This window comes from Triticum urartu, chromosome 3 (assembly GCF_003073215.2).
Source record: "Triticum urartu cultivar G1812 chromosome 3, Tu2.1, whole genome shotgun sequence".
In the NCBI taxonomy this organism is placed as follows: domain Eukaryota; kingdom Viridiplantae; phylum Streptophyta; class Magnoliopsida; order Poales; family Poaceae; genus Triticum; species Triticum urartu.
Genome location: NC_053024.1, coordinates 653,376,874 through 653,396,785, shown reverse-complemented (window position 1 = coordinate 653,396,785; position 19,912 = coordinate 653,376,874). Strand labels below are relative to the sequence as shown.

The 19,912-nt window shown below is 48.4% G+C and overlaps 1 protein-coding gene across 1 annotated transcript; it reads right to left on the bottom strand.

Moving 5' to 3' along the window:
* Positions 1-1,421: 1,421 nt before the first annotated feature.
* On the bottom strand, positions 1,422-4,629 carry LOC125545726. Its single transcript, XM_048709754.1, has 2 exons — positions 4,122-4,629; positions 1,422-3,272 (listed from the first exon to the last, which is right to left on the bottom strand). Exons 1-2 carry the CDS (start codon positions 4,379-4,381, stop codon positions 1,877-1,879), a joined length of 1,656 nt encoding a protein of 551 aa, XP_048565711.1. The 5' UTR covers positions 4,382-4,629; the 3' UTR covers positions 1,422-1,876.
* Positions 4,630-19,912: the final 15,283 nt, after the last annotated feature.

Genomic DNA, 19,912 nt, shown 5'->3' with positions numbered 1-19,912 from the left:
TGTTGAGTTGCATCTGCATGCCAAAGATTGCGCCCACGTGCCAATCTATGAGTTTGGCCATCCACACCCTTTGTCGAAAAAATAAACATGCAGCTTTTCTCCCCAATTTTTTCAGTGGTAGAAGTGTATCGACTCGCAAAGTTTTCGTTACATCCATCATCAGACCATCACCTCCGCTTGTTGCGTAGTTGCTGTTCTCCGTGTGAAATGAAATGATAGCAGAGATGTATGGCTGCGCCGGGGCGCATAGTTTCAGAGATGAACGTGGGGAAACCCCTCCCATCCGGCACCCCTGGCTGGAGATGGAGCTGGACACGTATATAAATGATGATCGGTCGGTCGGCCCTGCGAATTATTGGGCGACGTTTATTACGCCAGCCCCATGTTGCTTCCTTGCGGGACGGACAGATAGGGCGCCGACCTCTCCATCTCCATCTCCATGTGCGGCAAGGCATAAGTGATTGCCAGTGGCAAAACCTCATGGCAATGCGGACGCATGTGTTTAGTGCGGTGGATTCGCCACTCAAGTCTTGACTCCGACCCAAGCATTCCAGCATGTTCCGGCCGTCGAAACAGACAAAGATGGTCATGTGCATCTCAGTTGGCATGATCGACCCCCCTTTTCGAGAGACAAAAATTGTTCGAGCCGTCCCGTTAACCATGTGGCTTATTAGCTTCTCTGGCTATAAGTTCAAGGGGACTAATTTCAGTTATTGGATAGACAGACTAGGGGATGCTATGCTGCCTGTCATGATTCATGAACAGAGCATAGGATAGGGCAGCTGCAACGTTTGCCTCCCTTTCGTCTTCACAACTGGAAGCCGCAATCGTCGCCACTCGCCAGCCAGTGGTGCGTGATAAGCCCCATAGCCTCTTTCGGCCAGGCATTTCTCAGCCATGATCCCGGAGAAATCTGTGAACGGAAAGAAAAACACCCAAATGCTATGCGCACACAAGCATGCTCTTTTTTGAGTGCTCGGCTACTTTGGCTGATCCCGAGCGCTGTGAACAGTTGGGTGCTGTTTTTCTTGCCTCATTTGCAATAAAATGGGACAGGGGAAAACTCCTTTTGATCAAAAAAACAAACAAACTCTGTTTTTACACATAGACATGTGCATTGTAATTTTTTCTCAAGAAAGCATGAAAGTTTTGTGTCCCCATGCATTGATAGAAAGCACAAGCATATCATAGCAGCAACGCGAATCAGTTGTGCGGGGAATTCAGCCTGTAAAAAAAATTGGCGCCCGAAAACCTGACAGGAAGCATATTCTTCAGCCTCAGCAAACTGTATTATTCAGACCCGCGGAAGCACCTGCTTCAGACGGGTGAAAGAATCTCACTTGGAAGTTCTTTATGCCACCTGAAGTTCTAATCCATAATTTAGGTAGAAGCAAACAAAAATGATAGGCATCAGTCCCATGTGAAGTAAAGTAAGTACAGAGATACTAGCATATCTTGGGCAAAAGAACTGATAGTCATTCAGTTAAAAGTGGTACAATCAAGAGTCAAGCTAGATTTTCTCACTCAAAACAAAAAAAGAAAAAGAGTCAAGCTAGATGCTACTACATGAGTACATGCCCAGACTGTCTGCACGCGGAAACACATGACATTTCAACAGCTCACACTTGACACCTCCATCCAGGGTATATGGTCCATTATCTTTTCCGTCGAACTTTTCTTTTTCTTTTAACCTTTTATTTGTCCAAGTCATTCTGCACAAGCACACAACTCTAGAGAGAAGAAACACAACAAAGAGATCATCGGCTCGCTGACGAGCTTCCAGGAGAAAACAAGGGAGCAACAGACCTCCAAAATGGCCATGCCGACGCGGCGCCATCAGTTCATTTCCTCCTGTAAAACTAAATGGAGGAAACCTTCAGAACATCCATTTTGGAGAAGATTGGACGATGATCCGACGGGGCTTTGGGGGCTGTTGCAGCTCCATGGAGTTCCTCTTCTTCATGGCCGAGGAGACCGTCGGGCTCAAGTAGTCATGACTCCTCTGCGGCAGGGACGTGCTCTGCGAGTGCGTCTTCCGCATGGGGATCAGCGTGTGCTGCTTCCTCAAGGTCCCGGTTTGAATCATCGACGGTTTCCTCGGAGAGCTCCACCTGCTGTAGTTGACGCAGCTCTGGCTCCTCCCGACGTGCTTCTCCCTGGAGCTCGGAACGTTCGTGCTCTCCATGGTTTCGGCCGAGTACATTGTCTCCTCCTCGCTGCTGAACTGGTCTTGATGTCTGTACCGCGACCGCTCAGCAGGTGACGAGCTGGACTGCCCCTCACTGCTACAATCCTCCATAAGAGCAACCGGAGGATCCCTGGAATCTGCCTCGCCATTGCGGTGCCATATCAGGCCTGCTGGAAAGTGATTCTCTCTGGATGGATTCCTGGGTTTCGCCTTCGACGTGTCCCCATTGTTCTCCTCAGAAAGCATTTGTTTCAAGGGCAGTGGTAGAAAGATGGTCTTGGGAACCTTAGCTGGGAAGTTGATGTCCAAGAGTTGTACTGGTGCAGGATCCTGGCGACCCTGACAAGAACTACCCCTCGGCGATTCGTATATTTCTGGAGTTGAAATCCCCTGCTCATTGTTGGTCCGTAGATCAACCAGAGGATTTGCATCATGAGAAATCCTTGCATTGGCTGAGCTACCTGACCCCTGCTGGTATTTAGGCTTTGAAGTCATCTTTGAAGTAACCGATGCATCATCATTATCGTCATCTGCAGGCTTGAACACATTGCGACGAGTGAAGGAGGAGCTTGAGCGATCGCTTCTGCTGGACATCAGTCTAACAAGAGGTAACTTTGGCTTGGTAACCTCATCCAGGTTGCCCTGCCAATGCTGATACAACCAATCGCAGACCACCGATATGGGGATCCCGAACTGCATTTGCTGATCCTTCTTCGATGAATGTGATGAGGATGAGGATGCTGAAGATGACCTTGCAGTGGGGGAGGAGGCCAGCTTCATGGGGTCACAGATCATGAAAGCTAAGTTCCCCTGGGCGTCGAAACCGGCAGAGCCAGGACACCATGTCACCCCATCTGTCGAGAGCTTTATGAGGTTATCCGTGCCAATCACTACTTTCCCGTCGCCGATCACCAGTTCCTTCTTCCCGGTATGCCCCAGCAGGTAAACAACACTCCCATGATCTAGGCTTGGTTTGCAGCATGTTTTCAGATAGTGAGGTTGCTGAGCCTGCAAAGTCAAGTCATTCTCGGCAGAATCAACACCGACTATCGTAAGGTCAAGAATCGAGCTGGTGATGAAGAATCTGCAAACATGAACATTACAAAAAGAAGAATGTAAGTAGGGATAGAGTTACATGTAAACAACAAAATACTACAGCAAAAAAGCACACATCTTAACAACCAATCATGAAACTCTGTCCAGAAAAACCCTTTGTTTACTGAGCAGCAAAGCTGATCTGACTTGACATTAAAATAATTAACACTATGAACTTTTCATGACTCCAACCTTGCTGCCTTTTATCATCAACCACTTACTACTATTGCTTGCCTGTGACACAACTTTTCTTGAATGTCATGTCCCTAAAGAAAAACCTTTCCAGAGAAGAAAATAAACACATTGGAAACAACTCTAACAACCGTGCAAAATCACATTAATTCTATGTTCTTCCAACTAGTACCGAAAAAGAGAACTTCTATGTTCCTCTCGTCCTTGCTTGGATCCAACCAATGGCACTTGCCCCCACTGTTTGTAGAGCAGCACGAAGTACTTTCCAACTCCACCTTGTGATCACCATGATTACAACAAGATAGTAGCGCATACTCTCAACCACCTGCTAACAGAAACCGCACTAGCGGTTGAATTTGGCTTCTAATCAGCCGCATTACGGGCTAATCATCACCGGCAGCAACAGCTATCCCACCACCACCGAGCAAATCGGCCGCGTGGGCCGGGCCCGCCCAGCTGCTGCTGCCGGAGACGCGGATCTTGGCCTAATCAGTCCGCAATAATCGCCGGGAGAGCCGAACAAATCCACAGGGACGACGCACCCGCAGGCAGAAATGGAATTTAAAATGCAGCGATTTGGTTCAGTGGGGCGGCGGCTAGGCTGGTAGGCTAGCACTAGGAAGTGGGCGGGAGAAGGCGCACGAACCTGTGGGGCACGAGGCGGGCGGCGAGGCGGGCGTGGCCGAGAAGCGCGTCGGCGGCGTCCTCGGCGGCGGCGGCGGAGGGCAGGTTGCCGTGCGTGGTGAGCAGCAGGTTCCGGTGGATCAGGAGGCCCGTGCCGTGGCCGCCGCAGACGGCGGCGAGCGCGGCGGCCTTGGCCGAGAAGATGGCCGCCTTGACCCGCTCGGACCGCCCCCCGCCGCCGGAGCAGAAGCACCACCCCGCCCCCTCCCTCCACACCCCCATCAATGCAGCAGCGTGCACGCTCCCTGCGTACCACCCCCCTCTCTCCCCTCTGATCCCAGCAGTTAAAAGCTCACGGACGGCTCCCCTGCTCCCCGCCGCATTCCCCGGAGGCAAGACAGACGGCGGGCGTCGGTCTCCGCGCCTGCACGCCGCCTTCTTGCTTCTTCCACTGGCTCCTCTGCTTTGTTTTTTCCCTTGGGGATTCCCTTCTCTTCTCTCTCTCGCTCACTCGGCTCGAGACAGGGCAGCAAAGACACCCGGGAAGTGAGGTGGGGTTCGTATTAAAGCTGACCACGCTGCCACCTTCTGCCGCGGGCTCCTCCCCTGGCCCGCCCGCCCCGGCCGACCGGTGGGGCCGTTTACCACTGGCCCCACAGGTAATAGACACGGTGCCACGGGGTAGTTTAGCTTGGGGTAAAGCGTGCGCTGTGGTTTTGGTTCGGGTGGGGAAGAGAGAGAGGATGCGAGGGCTTTGGCTGCGCGCACCGACACGCTTAACTGCCCTTGACATTGGCAGGTGGGGCCAGCGCATCCACGTTCCCGTGTTCGCTCGCCGGTGGGGCCGGCCGTCGGCGAGCGCGCGGCTTTACCACTATTTTTTTAATTAATACATTTTTAAATTAATTTTCAAAAATAATACGTCGAAATTTTATTTTCTATATGGCCTCGTCTCTCCGGAGGACGAGTGGGGCCCGTCGGCCTATAGGAGGACGACAGGTGGCCGGTCCTCCACGTGGCGCCCGACGATTGGCCCGCCCACGTCGCATCGCTCTCCCTCGTCCCGGCATGGGCCGTCGGTGGCTGGGCCCCAGACGACACAGGCCTGTCGTCCAGCCCTAGGACGATCGACCACCTTTTGGACGACAGGGTCCCAGCCCCGCCCGGTCGCCAGCTTCTTCCACCTCCCGCGAGAGCTTATCCCCTTGCCTCCGTTCTTTCTGCCGTTCTTCGTTTATTCTCTTTTCCACCTAAAAAATAACCCATTTGTACACCAAAGTGAGCCATTTTCTTCTCGATTTGCCACGATAGATACGTTGTAGATAGTTGGGGAGGCAAGGGAGACCTCGATCTAGTGATGGGGTAGCTCGTGGTGGTCGTGGTAAGCATTTTGGTGGAGGTGGTGGTGAGCATATTGGTGGAGGTGGTGGAGGTGAACTGGTGCAGCTGCGGCAGTGTGGTCATTCGTCGTCGTTGCTTCGCACGCTTCAAGGGTATAATTTAGCAGACATTTTCTCCGGTAGTAACCGATATATTTTCAGATGTCTAATATTTAGTTGTGTGAATATATTCAGTTGCTTCGGTAATATTTCGTATTATATGTGGATGTCAAATATTTAGGTTTGTTAGTTTTTTTAGTTGTTGCGGTACTATCCGTAATATATTTAGATGTCAAATATGTAGTTCTATCAATATTTGAAGTTGTTCCGGTAATATCCGTAATATATTTAGTTTAGTAAATATTTTTAGTTGCTCCGTCAATATTCCGTAATATATGTACTTGTCAAATATTTAGGAGTGCGAATATTTCTAGTTTGTCATGCTGTTTAAAAGTTGTCTGTCCATGTTAAATAATTTTATAGGTGAGTCGAGATGTCCGATGTAGTGATGTTCTGATGGAAATATGCCCTAGAGGCAATAATAAAATAATTATTATTGTATTTCCTAAATCATGATAAATGTTTATTATTCATACTAGAATTGTATTGATCGGGAACTTAAATACATGTGTGAATACATAAACAAACACCGTGTCCCTAGTATATGTGTGAATACATGCTAGAAGCAATATCATGATAAAGTTGTTATTTATATTTCCTTATATCACGATAAATGTTTATTATTCATGCTAGAATTGTATTAACCGGAACCTTAGTATATGTGTGAATACATAGACAAACAAAGTGTCCCTAGTATGCTTCTACTAGACTAGCTCGTTGATCAAAGGTGGTTAAGGTTTCTTAACCATGGACATGCATTGTCATTTGATAACAGGGTCACATCATTAGGAGAATGATGTGATGGACAAGACACATCCGTTAGCTTAGCATAATAATCGTTCAGTTTGTTGATATTTCTTTCTTCATGTCAAATACATATTCCTTCGACTATGAGATTATGCAACTCCCGAATACCGGAGGAATACCTTGTGTGCTATCAAACGTCACAACGTAACAGGATGATCATAAAGATGCTCTACAGGTATCTTTGAAGGTGTTTGTTGAGTTGGCATAGATTGAGATTAGGATTTGTCACTCTGAGTATCGGAGAGGTATCTCTGGGCCCTCTCGGTAATACACATCATAAGCTTGCAAGCAAATGACTAAGGAGTTAGTCGCGAGGTGATGTATTATGGAACAAGTAAAGAGACTTGCCGGTAACGAGATTGAACTAGGTATAAAGATACCGACGATCGTATCTCGGGCAAGTAACATATCGATAGACAAAGGGAATTACGTATGTTGTCATAACAGTTCGATCGATAAAGATCTTCGTAGAATATGTAGGAGCCAATATGGGCATCTAGGTTCCGCTATTGTTTATTGACCGGAGAGGTGTCTCGGTCATGTTTACATAGTTCTCAAACCCGTAGGGTCCGCACGCTTAATGTTTGTTGATGATATAGTGTTATATGAGTTATATGATTTGGTGACCGAATGTTGTTTGGAGTCCCGGATGAGATCACAGACATGACGAGGAGTCTCGAAATGGTTGAGAGGTAAATATCGATATATAGGACGATGATATTTGTACACCGGAAGTGTTTCAGGACGTACCGGAAAGGAATCGGGTCACCGGAAGGGGTTCCGGGCACCCGAGGGAGTCCTGGACTAAGGGGTCCTCGGGCGTCCAGCCTGTTAGCCATGGGCCGGACTGATGGGCTGTGAAGATACGAAGACCGAAGACTGCACCCGAGTCCGGATGGGACTCTCCTTGGCGTGGAAGGCAAGCTTGACGACCGGATATGTATATTCCCTTCTTTGTAACTGACCTTGTGTAACCCTAGATCCTCTCGGTGTCTATATAAACCGGAGGACTTAGTCCGGATAGGACACTCATTATCATAGCCATACAAGCTAGACCTCTAGGGTTCAGCCATTACGATCTCGAGGTAGATCAACTCTTGTAATACTCATACTCATCAATATCAATCAAGCAGGACGTAGGGTATTATCTCCATAGAAAGGGGCCGAACCTGGGTAAACATCGTGTCCCTTGTCTCCTGTTACCATCGACCTTAGACACACAGTTCGGGACCCCCTACCAGAGATCCGCCAGTTTTGACACCGACATTGGTGCTTTCATTGAGAGTTCCATTGTGCTGTCGCTAAGAGGTTTGATGGCCCCTTCAATCGTCAATAATGATGCTGTCCAAGGAGAAACCTTTCTCCTCGGACAGATCTTTGTGTTCGGCGGCTTCGTATCGCGGGCCAATTCGCTTGGCCATCTAGAGAAGATCGAAAGCCACGCCCCTGCCCATCAGGTCAGATTTGGGAGCTTGAACTACGTTGCGGACATCCGTGGAGACTTGATCTTTGCTGGATTCGAGACCGCGGTAGCCCCTCCTGGTCACCCCGATGATCATGACCTAAATCTGTCATCAGGCTGCGTCCAGGAGATTGCTCCTGTAACCGCTCTGGCCCAAGATCCGGAGCAAGCTGCGCCACCCAAGGACAGGAGGATCAACCCTACCACGGAGGCCACAGATTCCACGGTGTTGGAGCCGCATATAGACTTAACCTCTCACGACGTCTCTGTCAGCGGAACTCCGTACTCGTATCCGGTCATAAGTTCTGAACCACGTGAGCCCGCGGACGCCGAGCTTGATCGTCTATCGATCTTCGAATTCGGCATCGCGGACATCTTCCAGCACTCGCCTTTGGGCGATATGCTAAACTCGTTAAAGAACCTGTCCTTGATAGAGGACTCACAGCCGAACTATATCCAGCTCGAACCAGGGACTGGCGGCGGAGAATTTTGCTTCCCACCCACCACCTACTTCATAGCCACAGTCGAGGATTCGACCGATACACTTGATTACGACTCCGAGAACATTGACGGTATGGACGACGACGCCGAAGACAGCGAAGACCCCGTTGATACAGCTAATGACCAAGATGAACGGGAAGATGCGCAGGTTAGCCCTGGTAAGTAGGCCAAGTACGAAGATTCAGAGGACGACAATTACCTTCCGCTCTCTGAGGACGAGGTGAGCCTCGGCATCGAGGATTTTATCATGCCTGAGGAACCTCTTGAGCAGGAGCGCTTCAAGCGCCAACTAATAGCCACTGCAAGGAGCCTGAAAAAGAAGCAGCAGCAACTTCAAGCTGATCAAGATCTTCTCAATAATAGATGGACCAAAGTCCTAGCCGCCGAAGAATACGACCTTAGTGGCCCAGCCAAAAGCTACCCGAAGAGTAGATTGCTACCCCAGGTTGACGACAGGGCGCTCGAGCCCACGCCATTATCGCACAGGACGTCAGGTCAACCACAACTTGGTTCGGGTAAAGCGGCAACTCAAGCCGAACACCAGACCGCCCCACCTCGCTGTAAAGGCAAGACCAAAACAGCTCGGGATTGTGCACACGACCGTCACCAGGCCCCGGGTAGCAGAGCAGGGCACCCAAGAGCGACCTACGGATCGCGAGGACATACCTCGACACGCGACGACGACCACCTATCCTGACGTGCCAAACCTAGCCATGCCCGGGCCGAAAACCGCAAACGGACTCCATCAGAGGTACGTCACAGTGCCCAACATAGAGGCGTCGCGCACCCTATTTGCTTCACATACGAAGCAATGGAGCATCAATTCCCAGACGGGTTCGAACCTATGAATATTGAATCATACGGTGGAACAACATACCCCACAGTATGGATCCAGGACTTCCTCCTCTATATCCACATGGCCCATGGGGACGACCTTCATGCCATCAAATACCTACCACTAAAACTCAAAGGACCAGCTCGGTACTGGTTAAACAGTCTGCCCGAAAATTCTATTGGCAGCTGGGAAGATTTGGAGGACGCCTTTCGCGAAACCTTCCAAGGAACATATGTCCGGCCACCGGACGCCGATGACTTAGGTCACATTGTCTAGCAGCCCGGAGAGTCAGCCAGGCAGCCCTAGACTAGGTTCTTAGTTAAAAAGAACCAAATCGTCGACTGTACGGACGCGGAGGCCCTTGCGGCCTTTAAACACAGCGTCCGAGATGTATGGCTTGCACGCCACCTCGGTCAAGAAAGACATAGATCCATGACAACCCTTACCGCTCTAATGACCCGCTTTTGCGCGGGAGAAGACAGCTGGCTCGCTCGTAGAAGCAATAGCGCCAGCGACCCGAGCACTTCCAAAATTCGAGACGGCAACGGCAAGCCACGACAAAGTAAACACAACAGTCGCAATGATAATGAAAGATCACACGACACAACGGTCAACGCCGGATTCAGCAATCCTAAGCCTGGTCAACGAAAAAAGGCATTCAAGGCGAACAAAGACAGACCATCCAACCCAGACAGGGTACTGGACTGACCCTACCAGATTCACGACCACCCCAATAAACCAGCTAACCATACCAACAGAAACTGTTGGGTCCTCAAGCAGGACGGCAAGCTCAACGCCGAACACAAGGGAAGGGGGCCGCTAGGCAATAGGGACGACGAAACGGTTCACCAGCCAAGTGCCGAAGGCCAGAAGCAATTTCCCCTGAAGATTGATCAAATCCGGAGCAGAAATAGCAATTTGGCTTCCGTTGCCCATCTCATATACCCGTTAAAACTATACCGCGCATACATAACTACACGCTTAAGCTACCATGGGCATTGGCGGAAGCATAATACGGACAAGTCTGCAAGCACTCCGGTAACATTTTTAATCTACTTTCCCTTTTTCTTTCTTTCTTCATTACCTCTTAAAAACAGGTGGGCAAAGGAGAAACATCTAAAACCGACTCTATCGGAGTTCGGATCCGTACACTCACCTACGGGGCTACTTCCTTCAAGGATTCCGCTCGCCGAGGACAGGCAGCGCAGACGTGCGACAGAAGGTCCAAAATAACTTTTTGTAGACCGCACTCTTTTTCAAGCCTGTAACATGCCTTTTTCCTTTGCCTTCGACCGAGGGCATATCAAATAGCCGGGGTCGTGGCCTTTATATATATCAAGTAATCTTTGGCATATTGCTCAGGTCCCAGTTCACATTACCAGTATTATTTATCCGCATCTTTCCGCAATTGAACACACCTCCTATGGTTGTTTCACAGATATACCCCGGCTTAAACTTGCCAGGGGCTCGGTACGGGAACAATTGAGTTGCCAACAAAGTCCGAACAGCTTTTGTAGCGTACTTCGGCGTCGCGAGTTTGGCCTTATATGCATCAGCTCCGAATCATGTCTTGGGTCAATAGTTGGGTTGCCCGGCTCCTGTGCTTGCTATCCTACATTTCGCTCTATTAGCTAGGGTAGTAAAGGGAGAACTACTGCGATTGTGCTTCCGGTTCACCTGGCTCAGCACCTCAGTAGAGAAAGCCGAAAACCGACTGTCATGATGCAGCGAGAGCTGGTCAACCACTCGATGACTTATCGGAATCTCTAGCGATTCCTCCGTTTCACACGAAGGACCTCTTTTCGGTCAAATATGTACACGCATCGTATGAATATGCCGCATACATACCAGGGGCTATGTCATAGACCCACCATAAAACTCCTATGGCTAAGTGAAAGTGTTAACGCCCTATAGTCTGGTTGCCTGGTTCGCCGCATTGACACCTCCTTCACGGACCAAGACATTGTGTCAAGAGTGATCAAATGCTTTTCCGAACACCCCCATACTTCCCATGAGGGGGCTGAAGCCGACGACTGGAAAACTTTCAGATTATATTAAAACGGCCGCACAGGAGGAACACAAACTTTCAAGCAACATATAAAAACAGATTAACTATAAAATTGTCTCCTACAATTCTCATAGACCTCACTCGAACATTATGTCTTTCGAGCACTGACCCTCTATCAAGCGGGCAGCCACTAGGACGTTTTCAAAATAATGCTTCGGTTCTTGGTGGTCCTTGCCCTTGGGTGGACTCTTCACTGCAACATCGATGGCCTTCATCTTCCCCCAGAATGTCTTGACTCGGGCAAGGGCCATCTGTGCACCCTCGATGCACACCGACCGCTTCACAGCGTCGATACGTGGCACCGCTTCAACAAGCCATTGCACCAAGCCGAAGTAACTATTTGGAACAGGCTTAGTTGGCCATAACCGGGTTATGACATTCTTCATGGCAGCGCCGGATATCCTATGAAGCTCGGCCCACTGGGACATCTGCTCATTTAGCAACAGGGGCGCTTCGAAGCGCTGAATTGCGACCAGAAAAGCTTCTCTATTGCATACCCCTCTCGCGCCTGGTAAAACTGCGCCGCATCGGAAGAACTCTTCGACAAGTCTAAAAACTCGTCCGGAGAACTCCATAATTGGTTAAGCTGAGCATAGTTCGGATCGCCGAACTTAGTCTGTAGCAAAAATGGCTCACCAGCCATAATCTCCCTAGCTTACCGGATCTCCTCACGGGCAGCTCTGGATTCAAACTGCCCTTCCCTCGCCTCTCGTAAGGCCTTGTCAACTTCAGCTGTTTTGGCTTCATTCTCCTTCTCAAGGAGTTTACAGTGGCTAGCAACATTTTTTAGTTCGAGCGCCATCGTGGATATCTTCTCCTCGTCTTAACGCTGAGCAGCTCGTTCGGCCTTTAAATCAGCCGATGCCTTTTCGGCAGCCACATTACTACACCGGGCTTTCTCCTTGGCCCGGGCCAGCTCCGCCCGAAGAATTTCAACGGCGTCAGCACCATCTGCAGCCATGCATATTACAGTATATAAATTTCAGCATTATGCTTATATCACAAACATGTATGTGAAGGGACTGCCCCGAACACATACCTTGTGATTCGTTAAGACGCAGATTGATTAACGCAATGTCATCCCCGACCATATCAAGCTTTCGTTGTAGCTCAGCAATTTCCATAGTCTGGGAAGTAGCCAGGGGGAATCAGCCTGTGTTCAAGTCAATCGGATTAGTCCTTGAATGTTTCTTCTTGATCCTTCGTTCACCTCCCATGGGAAGCCAACCTGAGTCTCAGGGGCTACTATCTATACACAGGTGTATTTTGCGAATAAAACACAATTGCACATATTACAGTACAAACCTCGAAGCCTCTTAGTAGGCTCGCAAAAGCCTCATCCAATCCGCTCTTCATGGACTGGACCTTTTCAACCACCGTTCCCATTAAGGTATGATGTTCTTCTGAGACGGACGCCTGCCGCAGCATGTTCTTCAAGATATCCGGCGCCTTTGGGTCTCCGGAGGCTGCCGTAAGAGTACGACCAGCCTTTGAAGGGATCCATTCGTTCATATCCGATTGTATATCAGACTGTCCGGGGCCTTCACTGTTGTCCCCTGGACCCTGGGCCACCGAAGTATTACCTTCGGGCAATGTCTTCATCATCCCTTGCACCACTTGTTGGTCGGGGTAGACCCTCCGCGACGACACCTCCAAGTCGTCTGCCCTATTGGACGGGGAATCCGGTGGGGGCGTCTCGCTTTCCATCATCTCTGGGAGAAGGTTCCCCGAGGAAAAGGATTGTTGAGGAAGACTGCGTGCTGACCTACAAAAACAAAGAATATACATTCCGGGCATTATAAGAAAGGAACGAGACATGTTTAAAACAACTTTGATTCACTTACAATTTGGCCTGAGGCTTGTCCTCGTCATGAGACTGCGCTTCGACATCCTCCAAGCCCGAGCCGGCCTCCTGAAGCATCTTGCCTTGCTTAGAAGGCTACTTCTCCCCATCTTCGGAGGCGGCCCTTCTCTTCCTAGGAGGAATGGAGATAGTGCCCCCCTTCACTTTTGTCTTCGGATAGGGGGACTTTGATTCCTCCAGACACAATGTTCGATGCACCCTTGGCATAGGGGCCATCTTTGGTCCTCTCACTCTCCACCTCGCCCTCCTTCACAGGCTTTTGGCATGGTGCCAGGGCCAGCATCCTTGTTAGAACAGGATTCGCTGGGCCCTCGGGCAGAGGGGCCGAACACATAATTAGCTCCGCCTTCTTTGTCCAGCCTTGGAAGAAGATAGATTGCTTAGTACCATATTACGGTATGCATAATTATAAAGTGTTCGGGAGCTAAGTGCTTACCGGGTATCCGGGCGGTTGTAGTTAAGGCCAGCATCTTCGGTGATGTTCGGCCAGTGTTTCCACTTCCCGAAAAATAACTTCCACATCCCTTTGTGTGTGGTGCCGAAGAAGTGTTGAAGGGTTTGTGGTCCTCCTGGATTAAACTCCCACATGCGGCGAGACCTGCGCTGGCACAACAGGATTCGGTGAACTAACATCACTTGGATCACGTTGACAAGATCGATGTCTCTCTCGAGGAGGGTTCAGATGCGGCTCTGTAAAGTCGCACTTCATCAACTGATCCCCAGTGCAGCCCCTTGTTGACCCATGATACAAACTGTAACGGTGGGCCAGGATGGAATATGGGTGCAGCTACCCACTTGGTGCTGCGGGGCTCTGTAATGTAAAACCACTCCCGATGCCAGTGATTGGAAGTTTCGGTAAAAGAACCATTCGGCCAAGGAGTGCTGGTGAATTGGCTGATCATAGCACCGCCGCACTCCACCTGTTCCCCGTCGACTACCTTCGGCTTCACACGGAAGGTCTTGAGCCATAAGCCGAAGTGTGGGGGGATTCGAAGGAAGGCCTCGCATGTAATGATAAACACCGAGATGTGGAGGATAGAGTCCGGGTCTAGGTCATGAAAATCTAGCCCATAATAAAACATTAGCCCCCGGACGAAGGGGTGAAGAGCAAACCCTAGCCCTCGGAGGAAGTGGGAGATGAATACAACCCTCTCGCCAGATCTGGGGGTCGGAATAACCTGTCCTTGAGTAGGAAGCCGGTGGTGCACCTCCATGGTCACATATCTGGCCGCCCGAAGCTTTGCGATATCCTCCTCCGTGACGGAGGAAGCCGCCCATCGGCCTTGGGAGCTGGGTCCAGACATGATGGGAGGCTTGAAACGATGAAGTCGAACCTTGGGTGCTAGAACTCGAGGTCGAGAAGGCTGAGGAAAGGTTTGGCATAAAAGACGGCCCTTGGTTCCTTTATAAAGGCAGCGGGTATTGAACGCCTCCTCCCGAGCCTAAGAACCTGCCTATTCCTAAGGAATCTTTCCCGAAGGATGGTTGGGTTACCCACGCTTGTATTGATGAAAATCCCGCAATTGGGGGACACGATCTCTGCTTCGACAAGACGTGTCAAGGACAACCACGCCCCGAAAAGTGGGACGACGGGACGGGAAACGGTCCGAAATAATGACTGAGAAGCATGACGTCACATTGCTAAAAGTTTCCAGCAGGTTGGATTCGTAGAATACTATACGCTCTATGACTGTATGTTACAGGTCCGGACACAATCAATTCGTCCGAAGACTATTTTGGAGTTCAGAAGGAGGAACCTGCCTTGCAATGCCGAAGAAAGCACTACGCGTCGGATACCTTGTCATTGAAGCCAGGTTCAGGGGCTACTAAGGGAGTCCTGGACTAAGGGGTCCTTAAGCATCCGACCTGTTAGCCATGGGCCGGACTGATGGGCTGTGAAGATACAAAGACCGAAGACTGCACCCGAGTCCGGATGGGACTCTCCTTGGCGTGGAAGGCAAGCTTGATGACCGGATATGTAGATTCCCTTCTTTGTAACCGACCTTGTGTAACCCTAGATCCTCCCGGTGTCTATATAAACCGGAGGACTTAGTCCGGATAGGACACTCATTATCATAGCCATACAAGCTAGACCTCTAGGGTTCAGCCATTACAATCTCGAGGTAGATCAACTCTTGTAATACTCATACTCATCAATATCAATCAAGCAGTACGTAGGGTATTACCTCCATAGAGAGGGCCCAAACCTGGGTAAACATCGTGTCCCTTGTCTCCTGTTACCATCGACCTTAGACGCACAGTTCGGGACCCCCTACCCGAGATCCGCCGGTTTTGACACCGACAGCACCCCCCGACAAGTTATGGGCATAATGGGCCAAAGGGAGGGACAAACCAGCCCACTAGGGGGTGGTGCGCCCCTCCACTTGTTTGGACAGCCCTAGGGAAGGAAAAGGGGGAGGGCTAGCCCCTCCTGCCTTTCCCTATCATGGGAGAAAGGAAAGGGAGGGGCACCACCCTCCCCTGCCTTTCCCCGCACTCCAAATAAGGAAAGAAGGGGGTGCGGCTTGGGAGGGACCCCAAGTAGGATTCCTCCTACTTGGGCGCTTCCTTTGGCTGCTCCTCCCTCACTCCCACCTATATATGTGTGGGAGGGGGCGCCTAGCACATACCGCACAATTGCCTAGCCGTGTGAGGCGCCTCCTCCACCGTTTACACCCCAGTCATATTTTTCATAGTGCTTAGGTGAAGCCCTGCGGAGATCACTTCATCATCACCGTCACCACGCCATCGTGTTGACGGAACTCATCTACTACGTCGACATCTTGCTGGATCAAGATGGCGAGGGACATCACCGAGCTGAAGGTGTGCAGAACGCGGAGGTGCTGTGCGTTCGGTACTTGATCGGTTGAAGCGCAAAACATCAACCGCGTTATGAAACGCTTCCGCTTACGGTCTACGAGGGTACGTAGACACACTCTCCCCCTCATTGCTATGCATCTCCATGGATAGATCATTGGGTGTGCGTAGAAAACTTTTGTTTTCCATGCAATGATTCCCAACAGTGGCATCATGAGCCAGATCTATGCGTAGATGATATGCACGATTAGAACACAAAGAGTTGTGGGCGGTGATAGTCATACTGCTTACCACCAATGTCTTATTTTGATTCGGCGGTATTTTGGGATGAAGCGGCCCAGACCAACCTTACATGTCCACGCACATGAGACCGGTTCCACCAACTGACATGCAACTAGTTTTGCATAAAGGTGGCTGGCGGGTGTCTGTTTCTCCTACTTCCGTGGAATCGAATTTGACTGCGGCCGGTCCTTGAAGAAGTTAAAACAGCAAACTTGACGAAACACCGTTGTAGTTTTTGCCGTAAGTAAGAACGGTTCTGGCTAGAAACCCGCACCAGCCACGTAAAACTTGCAACAACATAGTAGAGGACGTCTAACTTGTTTTTGCATGGTATGTTGTGATGTGATATGGTCAAGACATGATGTGATATACGTTATTGTATGAGATGATCATGTTTTGTAAGATATCTGGCAACCGGCAGGAGCCTTATGGTTGTCTCTTTATTGTATGAAATGCATACGCCATGTAATTGCTTTACTTTATCACTATGCGTTAGCCATAGTTGTAGAAGCAATAGTTGGTGAGACGACCATGATGCAACGATGGAGATCAAAGTGTCAATCCGGTGAAAATGGAGATCATGACGATGCTTTGAAGATGGAGATCAAAAGCACGAGATGATGATGGCCATATCATGTCACATATTTTGATTGCATGTGATGTTTATATTTTATGCATCTTATTTTGCTTAGTACGGCGGTAGCATTATAAGATGATCCCTTCACTAAATTTCAAGGTAAAAGCGTTCTCCCTGAGTATGCACCATTGCTACAGTTCGTTGTGTTGAGACACCATGTGATGATCGGGTGTGATAGACTCTACATTCACATACAATAGGTGCAAGATAGTTTTGCACATGCGAAATACTTGGGTTAAACTTGACGACCCTAGCATGTACAGACATGGCCTCGGAACACTGGAGACCGAAAGGTCGAACGCGAATCATATAGATATGATCAACATAGAGATGTTCACCATTGATGACTACCCCATCTCACGTGATGATCGACATGGGTTAGTTGATTTGGATCACGTGTCACTTAGATGACTTGAGGGATGTCTATTTAAGTGGGGGTTCTTTAGTAATTTGATTAATTGAACTTAGTTTATCATGGACTTAGTCTTAACAGTTTTTGCATATCTATGTTGTAGATCAATAGCTCGCGATGTAGCTCCCCTATATTTTTGATATGTTCCTAGAGAAAACTAAGTTGAAAGATGATAGTAGCAATAATGAAGACTGGTTCCATGATCTGAGGATTATCCTCATTGCTGCACAGAAGAATTATGTCCTTGATGCACCGCTAGGTGACATACCTATTGCAGGAGCAGATGCAGACGTTATGAACGTTTGACAAGCTCGATATGATGACTACTTTATAGTTTAGTGCGTCATGCTTTACGGCTTAAAATTGAGACTTCAAAATGTTTTGAATGCCACGGAGCATATGAGATGCTCCAAGAGCTGAAATTAGCATTTCAGACTCATGCCCGTGTTAGGAGGTATGAGACCTCTTACAAGTACTTTGCCTACAAGATGGAGGAGAATAGCTCAACTAGTGAGCATGTGCTCAGAATGTCTGGGGTACTACAATCACTTGAATCAAGTGGGAGTTAATCTTCCAGATAAGATAGTGATGACAAAATTCTCTAGTCACTATCACCAAGCTACTATAACTTTGTGATGAACTATAATATGCAAGGGATGATGAAAATGATTCCCGAGCTCTTCACAATGTTGAAATCGGCAAAGGTAGAAATCAAGAAAGAGCATCAAGTGTGGATGATTAACAAGACCACTAGTTTCAAGAAAAAGGGCAAGGGAAAGATAGGGAACTTCAAGAAGAATGAAAAGCAAGCTGCCGCTCCCATGAAGAAGCCCAAAGCTGGACCCAAGCCTGAAACTGAGTGCCTCTACTGCAAAGGAAATGATCACTGGAAGCGGAACTGCCCCAAATACTTGGCGGATAAGAAGGATGGCAAAGTGAACAAAGGTATATTTGATATACATGTTATTGCTGTGTACTTTACTAGTGTTCATAGCAACCCTTGGGTATTTGATACCGGTTTAGTTGCTAAGATTAGTAACTCAAAAACAGGAGTTGCAGAATAAATAGAGACTAGTTAAGTGCAAGGTGACGATGTGTGTTGGAAGTGATTCCAAGGTTGATACGATCACCATCGCACACTCCCTCTACCTTCGGGATCAGTGTTGAACCTAATTAAATGTTATTTGATGTTTGCGTTGAGCAGGAATATGATTTGATCATGTTTACTTCAATACGGTTATTCATTTAAGTTAGAGAATAATTGTTGTTCTGTTTACATGAATAAAACCTTCTATGGTCATACACCCAATGTAAATGGTTTATCGAATCTCGGTCGTAGTGATACACATATTCATAATATTGATGCCAAAAGATGCAAAGTTGATAATGATAGTGCAACATACTTGTGGCACTACCGTTTAGGTCATATTGGTGTAAAGCGCATGAAGAAACTCCATACAGATGGACTTTTGGAATCACTTGATTATGAATCATTAGATACTTGTGAACCATGCCTCATGGGCAAGATGACTAAAACTTCGTTCTCCGGAACAATGGGCGAGCTAATGACTTATTGGAAATAATACATACCGATGTATGTGGTCCGATGAGGATTGACGCACGCGGCGGGTATCATTATTTTCTGACCTTCACAGATGATTTGAGTAGGTATGGGTATATCTACTTAATGAAACACAAGTCTGAAACATTTGAAAAGCTCAAAGAATTTCAGAGTGGAGTGGAGAATCATCGTAACAAGAAAATAAAGTTTCTACGATCTAACCGCGGAGGCGAATATTTGAGTTACGAGTTTGGCCTTCATTTATATAATGTGGAATTGTTTCACAACTCACACCACCTGGAACACCACAGTGTAATGGTGTGTCCAATCGTCGTAATCGCACTTTATTAGATATGGTGCGATCTATGATGTCTCTTACCGATTTACCACTATCGTTTTGGGGTTATGCATTAGAGACAACCGCATTCACGTTAAATAGGGCATCATCTAAATCCGTTGAGACGACACCATATGAAATGTGGTTTGGCAAGAAACCTAAGCTGTCATTTCTTAAAGTTTGGGGTTGCGACACTTATGTCAAAAGGCTTCAGCCTAATAAGCTCGAACCCAAATCAGAGAAGTGCGTCTTCATAGAATACCCGAAGGAAACAATTGGGTACACTTTCTACCACAGATCCGAAGGCAAGATCTTTGTTGTCAAGAATGGAACCTTTCTAGAGAAGGAGTTTCTCTTGAAAAAAGTAAGTGGGAGGAAAGTAGAACTTGATGAGGTAATTGTACCTTCTCTCAATTTGGAAAGTAGCACATCAGAGAAATCCATTCCCGTGATGCCTACACCAACTAGAGAGGAAGCTAATGATGATGACCATGAAACTTTAGATCAAGTTACTACTGAACCTTGTAGGTCAACCAGAGCATGATCCACACCAGAGTGGTACAGTAATCCTGTTCTGAATTTCATGTTACTAGACCAAGGCGAACCTATGAACTATGAAGAAGCTATGATGAGCCCAAATTCCGATAAATGGCTTGAGGCCATGAAATCTTAGATAGGATCCATGTATGAGAACAAAGTATGGACTTTATGGACTTGCCCGATGATCGGCA

Coding starts and splice junctions, on each gene's coding strand:
- LOC125545726 (XM_048709754.1), bottom strand. CDS start 4,381: ATGGGGGTGTGGAGGGAGGGGGCGGGGTGGTGCTTCTGCTCCGGCGGC. Junction 3,273..4,121: donor GCCCGCCTCGTGCCCCACAG/GTTCGTGCGCCT, acceptor TCATGTTTGCAG/ATTCTTCATCACCAGCTCGA.